Raw genomic sequence first — 13,351 nt, 5'->3', positions numbered from 1 at the left:
TACATTCGGAGTTTGGAGCTGGTTTATACTGTTGCCAACATTGTTCCAAGGTGTCATCGCCTGATTTCTCAAGTGTTCATTATTTATCGGCAAGCTGAGCATTACTGATCTATTGTTCACCTTTCGCAAGAATAACTTCTTTGACTAGGTGAATAAATTTTTGAATATCGATGGACGTACTCAAAGTGGATCAGTGGCTTTCGTAATTCGGTACTTGATAAACGATAAAATTAAAAATGACCTAGACATTGGGCCACTCACAGGCCTCCCGACAACTTATGAGACTTTAGGCAAAACATGAATAAAAAGTAGTCGATGGTATAGGCTGTGTACAAGATCAACAAAAATCTGTGATTTACGGTAAAAATATGTTAATATCAATAGTTTTAACCCGATCGTGGATGGATGAGCCTCACTTTCTGACAGTTCATTAGTATTGTGTACGACGATGCAATTCCATTGTAGCGCATCCATCGCCTGTTGTTTTAAAAGTTCATTAAGCATATTGTTATACTACACTTTTATGAAAAATTCCGCAAAAATCATTACTCGTCGAATATAGATTATAGCAGTAGACGACAGAGAAAACTTTTCTCCTTCATAAAATGTTAACGACCTTGCTCGACGAGGAACGGAACGGAATTTTCGCTCAAACTGAATTTTGGTATAGCTTATTGGCTCTTTTGAAAAAAAAACGCGAAATCTCAAGGTTATTTTAACCCTTTTATGCCCATGTAGGCTTTCAAACTATTTTTCTTGAAAACAGTGGAGTCAAGAAACACGAAAAGCCTTTTTTCATAAACATAGGTGCTTCTGTTTAAAACGTTGTTGTCCTCCCAGGAAAAAGTGGTTAGGCGTTAGAATTCTGTAGAGAGCCCGTCCGAACTCGGCGATTTTTTGGTGCGCCTGGTTTGATCGCCAACAAATTTTTCGGCTGTTGTTTCCTAGCTTATGCAGTGCTCGCTCGTATTTGGGCATTACTCTAGCACAAACGAAAATCGCTTCCACTCAGGCCGACGGATTACGTGGGTGTTCAACAAAAAGTGAGAAATTTTTCAGTCATGTATTTAAAAAACAGAACAAAATTTCAACGAATTCAGTATTTTATATTAAAAACAATGTTAATTCTTCAAAAAAAAAGACGTCAATGAATATTGGAGAAGGAGCCCTGGTCAGCCGTACGACGCAACTTAGTCGCGATGCTCTCTCAAGAGCGATAGACGTTACTGACGTCCATCTTCCGGATACAATTCCGGATCCTTGTGGTCAACTGCTTCGTATCCTTGGCCCGCCAATTATTTTTGAACACTAGGGCACTGAGGAAGCCGAAAAATCCTCAATGGGACGGCACTAGGGCAAATTGGTAGGGTTCTTTCTTTCGGCACGTACGGTATCTTTTTCTGCTCAAGCTACACCAGAGTCTTCTTGGCGTAGTGGGAAGACGCCTTGTCCGGCCCGAAGTCGTACTTCCCATCCGCATGATGCTTCTTTCAGAACGGCAGAAGAATTTTCTCAAGACACTCCTCCTGGTACACTTGTTCATTGATGGTCAGACCGCTGTCGCTAGAATAGTAGCAGTCGATTCCTGGAATGTGGGTCTTTGAGAGCGGAAAGTAACTTTCGTCGTCCACCACGAACGACGTTCCGCGGTAGTTCTTCGTCATCCACCGGCACTGCGATTTCACGATCGCTATCTGCTCGTCCGGTTTACCTCGTCCGGGGACCGAGTCTTCTTCCGATAGATGATGTCCTCCATCTTGAGGGTTCGGTGATTCAAGGTATGGGAGCAGTGATATTTTCGGTCAGTTTCACACAAACTCGTTCCGTCCTTGTCGTCGAACAGCTTTTTCAACGCTTCCTTCTTCTTCTTCTTCGTCATTATCTTCGACGGACAGTCGTTACCGGCCTTCCGCTCCACGCTCAGGGATGCCAGAATCCAGCAAGCTGTACTCATGGGCACGTTTTCGTGTCGAAAGTGGTCTACAGTAAACTTTTTTTCCACGATGACCATGCAACAGCACCCGAGTGAAAAGAAACATGTCATCCATTTCTAGGGAGTTCAAAAGTCTTGGAGAGAATAAATTTACGCTCTTTGCTTTTATTACAGAAAGGTATTGAAATCATTCTCATTTTTTATTAAACAGCCGTTACGAAATTTCGTGCAAATTTCCGTACGAAATCCCATGTGAAATTCCTTTCGAAATTCCTTGCGAAATTCCGCGTGAAATCTCTTGCGAAATTACGTGCGAAGTCCCGTGTGAATTTTCGTGCAAATTTTTGCGAGAATTTCCGCTCGTAATTTCGTGTGAAATTCCGTGTGAAATTCCACGCGAAATTCCGTGCAAAATTCCGTTCGAAAGGTATTTAAATTATTCTCATTTTTTTTATTGAACAGCCGTTACGAAATTTCGTGCAAATTTCCGTGCGAAATCCCATGTGAAATTCCGCGCAAAATTTCGTGCAAAATCACGTGCGAAGTGCCGTTTGAATTTTCGTGCAAATTTTTGCGAGAATTTCCGCTCATAATTCCGTGCGAAATTCCGTGCGAAATTCCACGCGAATTTCCGTGCAAAATTCCGTTCGAAATTCCGTGCGAAATTTCGTGCGAACTTCCGTGTAAAATTCCGCGCGAAATTCCGTATGAAAATGGTTTAAAAAGCGAAATTTCGTTCGAAATTACTTGCGAAATTCCGTACGAAATCTCATGCGAAATTTCGTGCAAAATCGCGTGCGAAGTGCCGTTTGAATTCTCGTGCAAATTTTTGCGAGAATTTCCGCTCATAATTCCGTGCGAAATTCCACGCGAATTTCCGTGCAAAATTCCGTTCGAAATTCCGTGCGAAATTCTGTGCGAAATTTCGTGCGAACTTCCTTGCAAAATTTCGCGCGAAATTCCGTGTGAAAATGGTTTAAAAAGCGAAATTCCGTTCGAAATTCGGTGCGAAATCTCATGCGAAATTTCGTGCAAAATCACGTGCGAAGTGCCGTTTGAATTTTCGTGCAAATTTTTGCGAGAATTTACGCTCATAATTCCGTGCAAAATTCCACGCGAATTTCCGTACAAAATTCCGTTCGAAATTCTGTGCGAAATTTCGTGCGAACTTCCGTGCAAAATTCCGCGCGAAATTCCGTGTGAAAATGGTTTAAAAAGAGAAATTCCGTTCGAAATTACAAGCGAAATTCCGTGCGAAATTCCGTGAGAACTTCCGTGCGAAATTCCGCGCGAAATTCCGTGCGAAATTCCGCGTGAAATTCCGCTGTGAAATTCCGTGTGAAAATGGTTCGAAAAATTCGGCGCGAAATTCCGTGTGAAAATAGTTTGAAAAGCGAAATTCCGTTCGAAATTACATCCGAAATTCCGTGCGAAATTCCGTGCAAACTTCCGTGCGAAATTCCTTGCGAAATTCCGCGCGAAATTCCGTGTAAAATCCATGTGACATTCCTCGCGAAATTCCGTTGGAAATTACATGCGAAATTTCGGGCAAAATTTCGTTGAAATTCCATGCAAAATTCCGTGCGAAGTTCCTTGCGAAATTCCGTGCGAAATTGCGGGCGAATATCTGTGTGAAATTGCGAAACTCCAAACGAAATTCCGTGCGAAAGTCCGTGTGAAATTCCGTGAAAAATTCCGTTCGAAATTCCATGCGAAATTTACTTCGAAATTCCGTGCGACACTCCGAACGAAATTCCGTGCGAAATCCGTGCGAAATTTCGTTCGAAATTTCGTTCGAAATTCCGTGCCAACTTCCGTGCGAAATTCCACGCGAAATTCCATGCGAAATTCCGTGCGAAATTGCGGGCGGAATAACTGTGCGAAATTCTGTGCGCATTTTTTTTTTGCTAAATCCCGTGCGAAATTCCAAACGAAATTCCATGCGAAAGTCCTTGTGAAATTCCGTGAGAAATGCCGTTCGAAATTCTATGCGAAATCTCCTTCGAAATTTCGTGCGAAATTCCGTGTGAAATTTCGTGCGAAATTCTGTGCGAAACTCCGTGTGAGATTCCGTGCAAGATTACTTGCGAAATGCCGTGCGAAATCCCTTGTGAAATTCCGAACGAAATTCCGTGCGAAATTCCGTTCGAAATTTCGTGCGAAATTCCATACGAAATTCCGTGCGTATTTCTGTGCGAAATTCCGTGCAAGATTACGTGCGAAATTCCATGCGAAATTCCGTACGAAATTTGGAACGAAACTCCGTGAGAAGTTCCGTGTGAATTTTACGCAGAATTTCACACGGAATTTCGTGCGGAATTTTGCCGAAACCTGCCTAAGGACCAAATCTGATGAACATAATTCACATGGAGGTATGAAATAGAAATTTATGAGCACTATATCATCTCTCCGTTAGGTGACTCTTGGGATCTCTTGTTCGGCTGTGTACACAATCAACACAGTTGTCCCTAATGTTGGTCATTAACTTTCCACTTAAATGCAGGTTCAAATAGTACATTTCAGTTACAGTATTGATGTCCCATAACTATATCGAAAAAAACGCGATGAAAATAGTTTGAAAAGGGAAAGGTTCACAAAGTGAATGAATAAAATAAAATAAAGGACACAAAATTTGTATATACTTAATTTACCGATCATATCCAAAAAGTTGTTTTGATATCATATGAAAGAGTTAGAACAAACAGCAAAACGATTTTATTTTCACGGGTTCGAGTTAATAGCCTCAGTTTCGTTGCACAATCCCGGATACTTAGAACTGCAGCCTGACGTGCACTTAGAGCATGCAATCCCAGCTTGGTAGGCAGCTTGGCCAACGATATTGGTCAGAGAATAGTTGCACACAAAATACTTTCTAATCCATGGTGAAGTAATGTAGCTCACTAAGGAACATCCGATTTGTGTCGTACGATCCGAAACAATCTGGGTGAAATGGCCAATGACAGGACTAGTTTAATGAAAAAATAATAATAAAACTTATTATCGAAATAGTTCAATAGGATGATTCGATTCGTACCCATTGTAGCTAAAAGGATTTGGATAGCTTGCGATCAGAGTGGTATTGGCGCTGGCAGCTTCTGCATACCAAGCATTAACGAATATGTTGATTAGATCAGTATCGGAAAATGTCATGCCGTAGTAACTTTTCATGGCTATATTCTGTCCTACAGCCTTGAGTGTTGCAGTGTTTCGGCATCTGTCATGGCCATAAACACATCGCCGCGCGTTAGCTGCTGCAATATTTGCCAACTCAGCGCTCCATACCTGCAAGTATGTCTCTAAAATATTAACACATTGTTCTTGTGTATGTGGTTGAACTTTCCTACCATTGTACCCATACGGGCAGCTTGCGAGTAGTATCTGCCCGCAGTGTATTCCTGCTGCCCCGTAGCAACCTTGCTACGAAGCATGTTGTGTAAGTCCACGATCAGTGCTTGTTCATCCGGGTCAAGAACTAACTCCTGGGAACCCGCTCCACATGATGATGCCAACGTCAATAGCCCTTTACAAGCAATATGAGCAATTCCGGTCGGACATAACGAGGGGCTGCAGTAATCAACCTGCTGGGAAGATTTTACCAGAAATAAGATGACCACTGTAAGAAAAGAGCACTTTGTGATTCTGATGAATCTGATTTTAGAATAGTTTTCGTTGCTAACCTGTTACCGGTAACATCCTGTTGCTATTTCCTTTTCAGCTGAATTCTTATTTAATAGGTAGACCTGCAAGTAAGCAAACATATTATAAGGTACTAGCTAATACCCGTCGCGCATTGCTGCGACTTTCAACGAGATAGGAGTAAATCACAATTTATGCCGATGCGCAATCTGGCGGGCAGATAATCCCCAACCAATAGCACAAAAACATGCTCCATAATAAATGTCTACTACGTATACATTTTTACGGTTATCGGTTAAGCCGTTTGGGAGTCCATAAATCACATACATATTATTTTTAAAGTAGTCAGACTGATATGAACACTGAAAAAAACTATAAGTAGTCGTTGAAATACTAGTATATTGATGGTGAAAAGCAACTGTTTTTCATTACTATTATTATAAAGGCATTAAACGGAAGACATCTATCTCAGCAGGATTATTTGTGACATTCTACTAAGTCGCTCGAAAAGTTTTGAATCTTGAAAAAAATTGTAACATTTTGGTATCTTGGTTAGAGAAATGGGTGAAAACTCCTAATCTTTCCCGCTCCGCTACCTCTTGAACCAGCATCAACCATAATTTTACCACAGCAGACCGACCGTAAATGGAATCTATCACAGAAAGGACCGTGTCCGCCGGATCGTAATAAATTGTCATGGAAGACATATCTGCAATAACCAACATGTATCTTTCCTCTCTAGATATTCGGTGACCGGGCTCTTGGCTATCGATAGTCGATACTCGTTGCGGTTTGGAACGTGTACGGAAGGAATATTGCTTGTCCAATGATGATGTATGATTCAAACTGTTGGACCTCTTCTCGCGAAACAGCCAAATATTCCCCTGCATCGTTGGCAGAAAAATTTGACCATCGTACGGTGTGATAAAATCATAATCAAGGGGGAGATCGCTAAGACGAATCTATTGGTTTTGGAACTGTCATTTCTTCGGAAATGTTTCTTCATTTTTTAACGCATCAAAAAATTAACGGAAAATTTTGATTTAAGAGATAAATTCTAGATCAATGAAGTAATATTATTTTGTGTTTATTACACACCGACAATTATTTAAGATAAAATCGCAAACGGAATTATTTTTAGAAATTTCCGGAAAATGCCTTTCAAGGAAAAAATATTTTTATTTATCATTTTGCCGTTTGTTCAATCTTCTGAACTTTATAAACACATAATAAAATAATAATTTAAAGGGAGGATCTCACTCACATGGTCAAAAAGTAAGCAAAATTTGATTTTTTTGTGGGCCAGTGAAAAAACATAGAAGGAAACAGTTTTAGGATTCAAAAAGCTTATCTCTTTCACTTCATTTACAATTTTTTTTTCAATACGAAAAAAAAACAAAATTGCGCTGTTGGTGTCGTTTTGTATAATGTCGTTTTCGATTGAAAACATAGAAACTAATCCAGGTTAGTTGCTTCAAACAAACGTTTTTAACGAAATTGAGTTGGCTTCTCGCAAAACAGCGGTGGTGTGAGCGAACCCGAAATATATTTAAGCTTAGAACCCAACCCGGTTTTCAATTCAGTAGCGCATAACCTAGGTTCGAAACTGGCTTCAAACAAACAGTGTGACAGCAGTTGGGTCCGAAACTGAATTAGTTTCTGTCTCTAGCGAAAACGACAAGGTTAGGTGCGCGTAGAATTTCAAAACAGCGTACTGTCTGCTGCCTTAGATCAAAAACAAAAAAATAATTATAATAAGGCTCTAAAGTAAACTAAATTTATTAGACCTTAAGAACGGGTAAAAAGCTTCAAATTTGATGTAATGGTGCGATCTCAAACTATGAGATCGATTTTTTTAAGTGAAAACACTTTAATGCTTCACTTAAAAAAATTTCTTGAATTTGTAGATTTTATAGGTTATTCCTCCAATGAAAAAGGTTTTCTTCCGAAAGGTCAAAAGATGAAGGTAGTAATCAGTTATGAAAAATCATGATTTGCGATAAACGCGTTTAAAGTTTTGAGAACACTTTCGTGATAAATTGTAAACATTTTGTAACAATTACATAAAATTATAGGTTTTGGAAAATGCTTATTACGGATCTGAAGTCAGATTTTTGAATTACTCATTGGCCAATTCAATGTTGAGTATCACTAATAAAAATAAGTAATATTTCAGCCAACATCAAGAAAAAAGGTTGTATGATTTATAAATACGAATTTGAGTTAGTATGCATTAAAATCAAAAAAATATAAATGCCTATTCCAATATAGTGGATTAAAATGCGACTCTAACAATTTTGACCAAAATTTTTCGGTTTTTCGCCGTTTGCTGTGGTTGTTTGATAACTCACAATTAGTCTGCGATGTTAGCAACAGTCCTTCCTCTATTGCTCCACAACAAAAATTATTTGTATTCAAAAACTGGAAAACTGTTCCAGTAGATATATTTGAAACAGAACTGCTGTATTGAAACGTTAGGAGAATTCTAATTCAAAAAGCATTTTTTAATCTATTATGTACCCACTTAAATCAAAATTTGTCACCACTCTTTTAAATATAAAATTTTCGAAGACTGAAATATTACATAATCAACAGTTTTGTGTCAAATACCAATTTCCCCAATATATTATTTCGTTTCACCGTGTATGCTTCGGTGCGAATAAGCATAGATATTCGATAGATTGGAAACACGCAAACACAGACGGAATGTATGCTTTTGAAACGAAAGTTCCTATAGCTTTGTTTCGTCCCTGAAATCAACAAATCGTCCACGTCCGTGTCACCAACGTCTCATGTCTATGCTGTTCGGTTATCAAATTATGAGAAAACTCGAACGTTGGTGTCCCAAAAGCGAAAACTGTCAGCATAAAATTAAATTATTGGTTCGTATACTCTTTCTGGATGGGATAGCACATTCTCGCAGTGGTTGTGGAAGATTAATTACATCTTGTAAGAGCAACGACCGCAGCGGGATTCTAACTCTTCAGTACCAACCGCCAGAGCCGCAACATGAGGTAATATATTTACCAATAAAACGACAAAGAGATTATATATGTCACAGTTTATGCGTATATTTCGGCAACTTACCGCACGTCCCACACAGGCTGGGCAGGTTGACAGCATATCGTGGAGCTTGAGTCGAAGTGAGGCGTGGAGCGACTTGTTGATAGAACTTTTGCGCCATAAAAAAAAGTTTTGCGAAACAGAGAACGACATCGTCAGTTGGGACTTTCTCACTGAGCCGCCTGTTGTGCTGGGAGACAATATCATCCGATGTGAATTATTGATATATGTATTGATACCATGTGTCGAAAATGTTCACTTCATTTGAGAAGTAAATTCGACGAGGAAAAGAAAGTTTTGATAAAAACTTGTGCGTGTGTACCTTCTTTTTCTAAAAAAAGTAAAATGGTTCCAGTGTACATAGTATAACGCTCCGTTTACTAAAATGGTCTCAAACTCATCATGAATAATGTACAAAGAATTTTTTGCTGGTTTTAATAACTGAGTGCGAATGATGATTTTACGTTCAATCGCCCTAGCTCTACCATGCCTCCTTCTTGGATATGGATCCTAAAACAACACTTTGTAACTGTAGATGTCGCAGTGTCAAATTTTATTATGATCGCACATTTTTAGCCTTCTTTTTCATAACCTTCCCAGCTAGCATTACAATACGTCACATTTCACGGAATTAAATAGCATCACAAGAAAAGGTTCGTCAAAATACGCCCATTCAACACTGATTGTTTACTTTCAGGATATAAGATAAAACATTATTGAACTTTTTCCATGTTCGTTTCATTCAATTTTACAGCCATATCCAAATGCACGTATTCCTATTAACACTGTTCATAAGGTTTTTTGTCTGGAAATTCAATTTTACTAATTTCCGAAATCTTCGTTAGGATGCTTCCGAAGCATTTGTTTCATGATTCTCAATTGGCTGAAATTCCAATGTATTCGGGGGTCACGAACGAAGTGCTCCGCTTTCCACACGAGCAAATTGCCTACAAAATCACTTTTTTTTTGGAAAACTTAACCACCTTCCGCTTTATAACTTCCTCAGAGACGTCGAACTTATGACTTGCAGCGAAGAAAAAGAACCCAGGAAGCTGCCTGAAATGTACATAAACACAGGTCTCATCATCCATGACAGGACAATGCGATTTCGTCAACAGCTGAGTGCAAAGCTCCGCGCGTGATTTTTCCACTATATTCTATGCTATATTTTTCACTAAGGAGGAAAATTTGGTAAAAACCAAAATTTCTCGCTAGGGTGAAAATTTGTTGGTAAAAACCAGTCTTTGTACAGGAGGGCACAAATCCTTATTTCATACTGTGTTGCGTTTCGGCTTCGCCTCATCAGAAACCAACACTAACTTATTGTCGGAATTGATTAGCGCCGGCTTGACGCAAATCCCTTAAAACTAAAACACACTTTGTGTTTCAATCGAACGACTGATCAAACGTGATGTCCCGTTCGAGCAGAAGTTCTGTTTATGCCGATGAGACACAGTGAAACCGAAACTTGTCTTGGCTTAGCAGGCCTATGCGAAAGCACTATGCTATATTTCACCCTAAGGAGGAAAATTCGGTAAAAACCAAAATTTCTCGCTAGGGTGAAAATTTGTTGGTAAAAACCAGTCTTTGTACAGGAGTACGGTTTCACTGTGTCTCATCGGCATAAACAGAACTTCTGCTCGAACGGGACATCACGTTTGATCAGTCGTTCGATTGAAACACAACGTGTGTTTTAGTTTTAAGGGATTTGCGTCAAGCCGGCGCTAATCTATTCCGACAATAAGTTAGTTTTGGTTTCTGATGAGGCGAAGCCGAAACGCAACACCGTATGAAATAAGGATTTGTGCCCTCCTGTACAAAGACTGGTTTTTACCAACAAATTTTCACCTTAGCGAGAAATTTTGGTTTTTACCAAATTTTCCTCCTTAGGGTGAAATATAGCATAGTGCTTTCGCATAGGCCTGCTAAGCCAAGACAAGTTTCGGTTTCACTGTGTCTCATCGGCATAAACAGAACTTCTGCTCGAACGGGACATCACGTTTGATCAGTCGTTCGATTGAAACACAAAGTGTGTTTTAGTTTTAAGGGATTTGCGTCAAGCCGGCGCTAATCTATTCCGACAATAAGTTAGTGTTGGTTTCTGATGAGGCGAAGCCGAAACGCAACACACTATATTCTGCCGATCTTCAAAATTCTGCGCTTTTTGACTTTTGTAATCCTTCACGTTTTGCCTTTCTCATATAGAAAGGTTATGCAATCACTCTGAAAAACGTCAACCTAATCCCGGTCAAATTTTTTTTTCGACTCGCATAAGGTTTCTGGATTTTAACAGGGGCGTAGTTGATGGTTTACGGAGAGGGGTTACACCCCCCCCTCTACTGTTCACTCCCCTCCTTTAAAAATCTCCTTAAATCACCCCTTAGACCACCACCCCATCCAGCCCTCATACCCCTACCTTTCAACCCCATCATCTTTAAACCACCACTATATCACAAAGCATACCAATTTAAGCTGGGGAGTCGTTCGTTCATGGGACTTTCGCCCGCCTCACATACCCACCCCCGCATGACAAAATGAGTTAGCAAGCAGATAACATTGATCTAATGCTGATTAGGCTAATGGAGTATGATATTTTTTTGTTTCAAGTGTTTCACCGTCGACAAGTAGCTCATCAAGTTCGTGGCTGGCATGCCATTGTGTATAAGTGCAAAGTGTACTAAGAATGTAATGGACATTTCCACAATTATGTTGAACATAAAAAGCCTCCGTGCCATAGTTTAGAGAAATGAGAAAGGCACAATTGCACCGCTAGGTGGATTAAAACAGGTTTTTTCCATCTTGCATAACAGTCTCGCTTAAATGCTGTTTTTTCGTAACGTCTCTAACCGAACTATTGGGATTCCTCTTGAAAGGTTGTGACCCTTTACATTATACGAAGATTCATTTTGGCCATTTGCTCTCTCACTATCGATAGTACATTGTTTCTTATGCCGTTTCAGAATACGACTTATCGTAGATTGGACCTTTTCCAGCTTCTTGCTAATGGCACGGTGAGAAAGATTCGGATTTTGTAGGCACTTGTGTAAAATTTGTTCACGCTGCTGATGTTCTTCTGACTCCATTTTCATAACAATTGAACAATTGCTAGCGAAACTTTAACAGTGTAAACAATACACATTGAACCAATCTCACCCAAAATTTTAATAGAAGGCATCTAATGGAAAAAAAAGTGGTGCAATTTGATTCCGTACACCCTTTACCTGGTGCTCGAATCACAGTAGAGGGTGAGTTGATTATTTTCGGGAAGACTTTAACACGTGCGTAACTTTTTTCACACTTGGATGAAAATTGATAAAATTCCATGCCCAGTTTTTTTTTTGAGTGTATGGTTTACCTCCGCTAAGTTTTTGATATTCCATTTATTTGACACGGCAATGTGTTAGCTTAACTGACCCGTGGATCTTTTAATATTTGCAATGTGCAAATGAAAGTAAATAAATATAATTTAATTATACATCCATCGAATCTTGTTTATGCGTTTTGTTACTTCGCGTGAAGATCTTTTCTCTTGTTGGCTGCATCGCCTGCTATTACTTGGGGGTCACTTTGTCCGTTTTTTCGTTTTCGTGAATGCTGTTCTCGCTGTTGATGTTGTATAGATTTTCACGATTAACTGTCTCCTTGTTTTTTTGTAATTTGCTTTATCGTTGGTGATACTGGCTACTGATGTTGGTGGTAGTAGACGCAACACAATGTCGAAAACGCTGTGCTTAGATTGTGTCTGTTTCGGCATACGTTGGTGCCTAAACATCAACTACGGTTGTTTGTGAATTAGTTGATGTTGCTGAGGATGATGTGTTATGTTTGCTTGCATTTGATGTTGTTTCATTAGAAGTTTTCGTACATGGTTTTCCGTATTGTTTCTATTTGTTTTAGAACTGGCGCGTAGGGGTTTGTCCTTCATATGTGCCCAACGTTATTCGAGATGTGGTAACGTCACATTGAATGATATGAAGGAATAGGCTTCGTCACTCGCATTCTTACGGCACTAACACCGTTGCAAGGATTCTGTAAGCTTTACCTAACGGATTTCACCGCTATGTATTCCGACATGATGGTTGTAATGATTGCTAGTACGCGGAGACAGATCGTGCAGAAGCACATCAACCTTATCATGTCCTGCTCAGCTGCATCTTGTTAATAAAAGCAAAACTATTCCGCCATATCCAGAGTTTTGAACGTTATCAGTACTGCATTACGTGTATAGTAAAATTGAATGACGATGACTTCCGTCAGTCTAAGCTGTATTTACACCTTTAATAATTGTTCCTCTTCGCGACTACTAGGGTGGTTTGGACAGTTTTTCAAACAGGTTGCCGCCGCATTGAATCCAAGATTTTTCAAATTTTGCTGATCAACTTCGCCCATCATGAAATGAACTATCGCGACACAACAACGATGAAAATAACGATGCTTTATTGTTAACACTGGCTTGAGGCGACTATTGCATAAAAAACCGACAGAGTGCCGATTGCTGATTTCAAGTTAAATCCGAACATTTTGATGCAAAGCTTGACCAAAAAACATGATGTTTCGCATAGTTTCATCCAGATTGAACCCTCTGGATAAAACTTTGAGAAACATAAAGTGTTGGCCAAGTCCTGCATCGATACGTATCGAGAACTTATAAGGTGCTGAATATTTAAAATCAGGATGATCGCCAGCAGAGTGGTGCCAAAACGTTCGCCCGGAAACTCA

The 13,351-nt window shown here is 39.6% G+C and overlaps 2 protein-coding genes across 14 annotated transcripts in view; one reads left to right on the top strand and one right to left on the bottom strand.

Moving 5' to 3' along the window:
- LOC131684476 (uncharacterized) overlaps positions 1-13,351 on the top strand; it is a 231,462-nt gene that overhangs the window by 96,741 nt on the left and 121,370 nt on the right. The gene's annotated exons all lie outside the window — the stretch shown is intronic.
- The window catches only part of LOC131684474 (venom allergen 3 homolog), a 52,436-nt gene continuing 43,635 nt past the window's right edge, over positions 4,551-13,351 (bottom strand). The window contains exons 2-5 of the mRNA XM_058967387.1: positions 5,611-5,673; positions 5,278-5,546; positions 4,968-5,215; positions 4,551-4,898 (exon numbers count right to left, since the gene is read on the bottom strand). Of these exons, the coding sequence (XP_058823370.1) occupies positions 4,655-4,898; positions 4,968-5,215; positions 5,278-5,546; positions 5,611-5,626 (777 nt within the window). The 5' untranslated portion in view covers positions 5,627-5,673 and the 3' untranslated portion in view covers positions 4,551-4,654. The remainder of the gene's footprint in view (positions 4,899-4,967; positions 5,216-5,277; positions 5,547-5,610; positions 5,674-13,351) is intronic.

This window comes from Topomyia yanbarensis, chromosome 2 (assembly GCF_030247195.1).
Source record: "Topomyia yanbarensis strain Yona2022 chromosome 2, ASM3024719v1, whole genome shotgun sequence".
Classification (NCBI taxonomy): Eukaryota; Metazoa; Arthropoda; class Insecta; order Diptera; family Culicidae; genus Topomyia; species Topomyia yanbarensis.
Note: the sequence above shows the minus strand (reverse complement) of the source record. Positions and strands in the feature narration are given on the sequence as shown.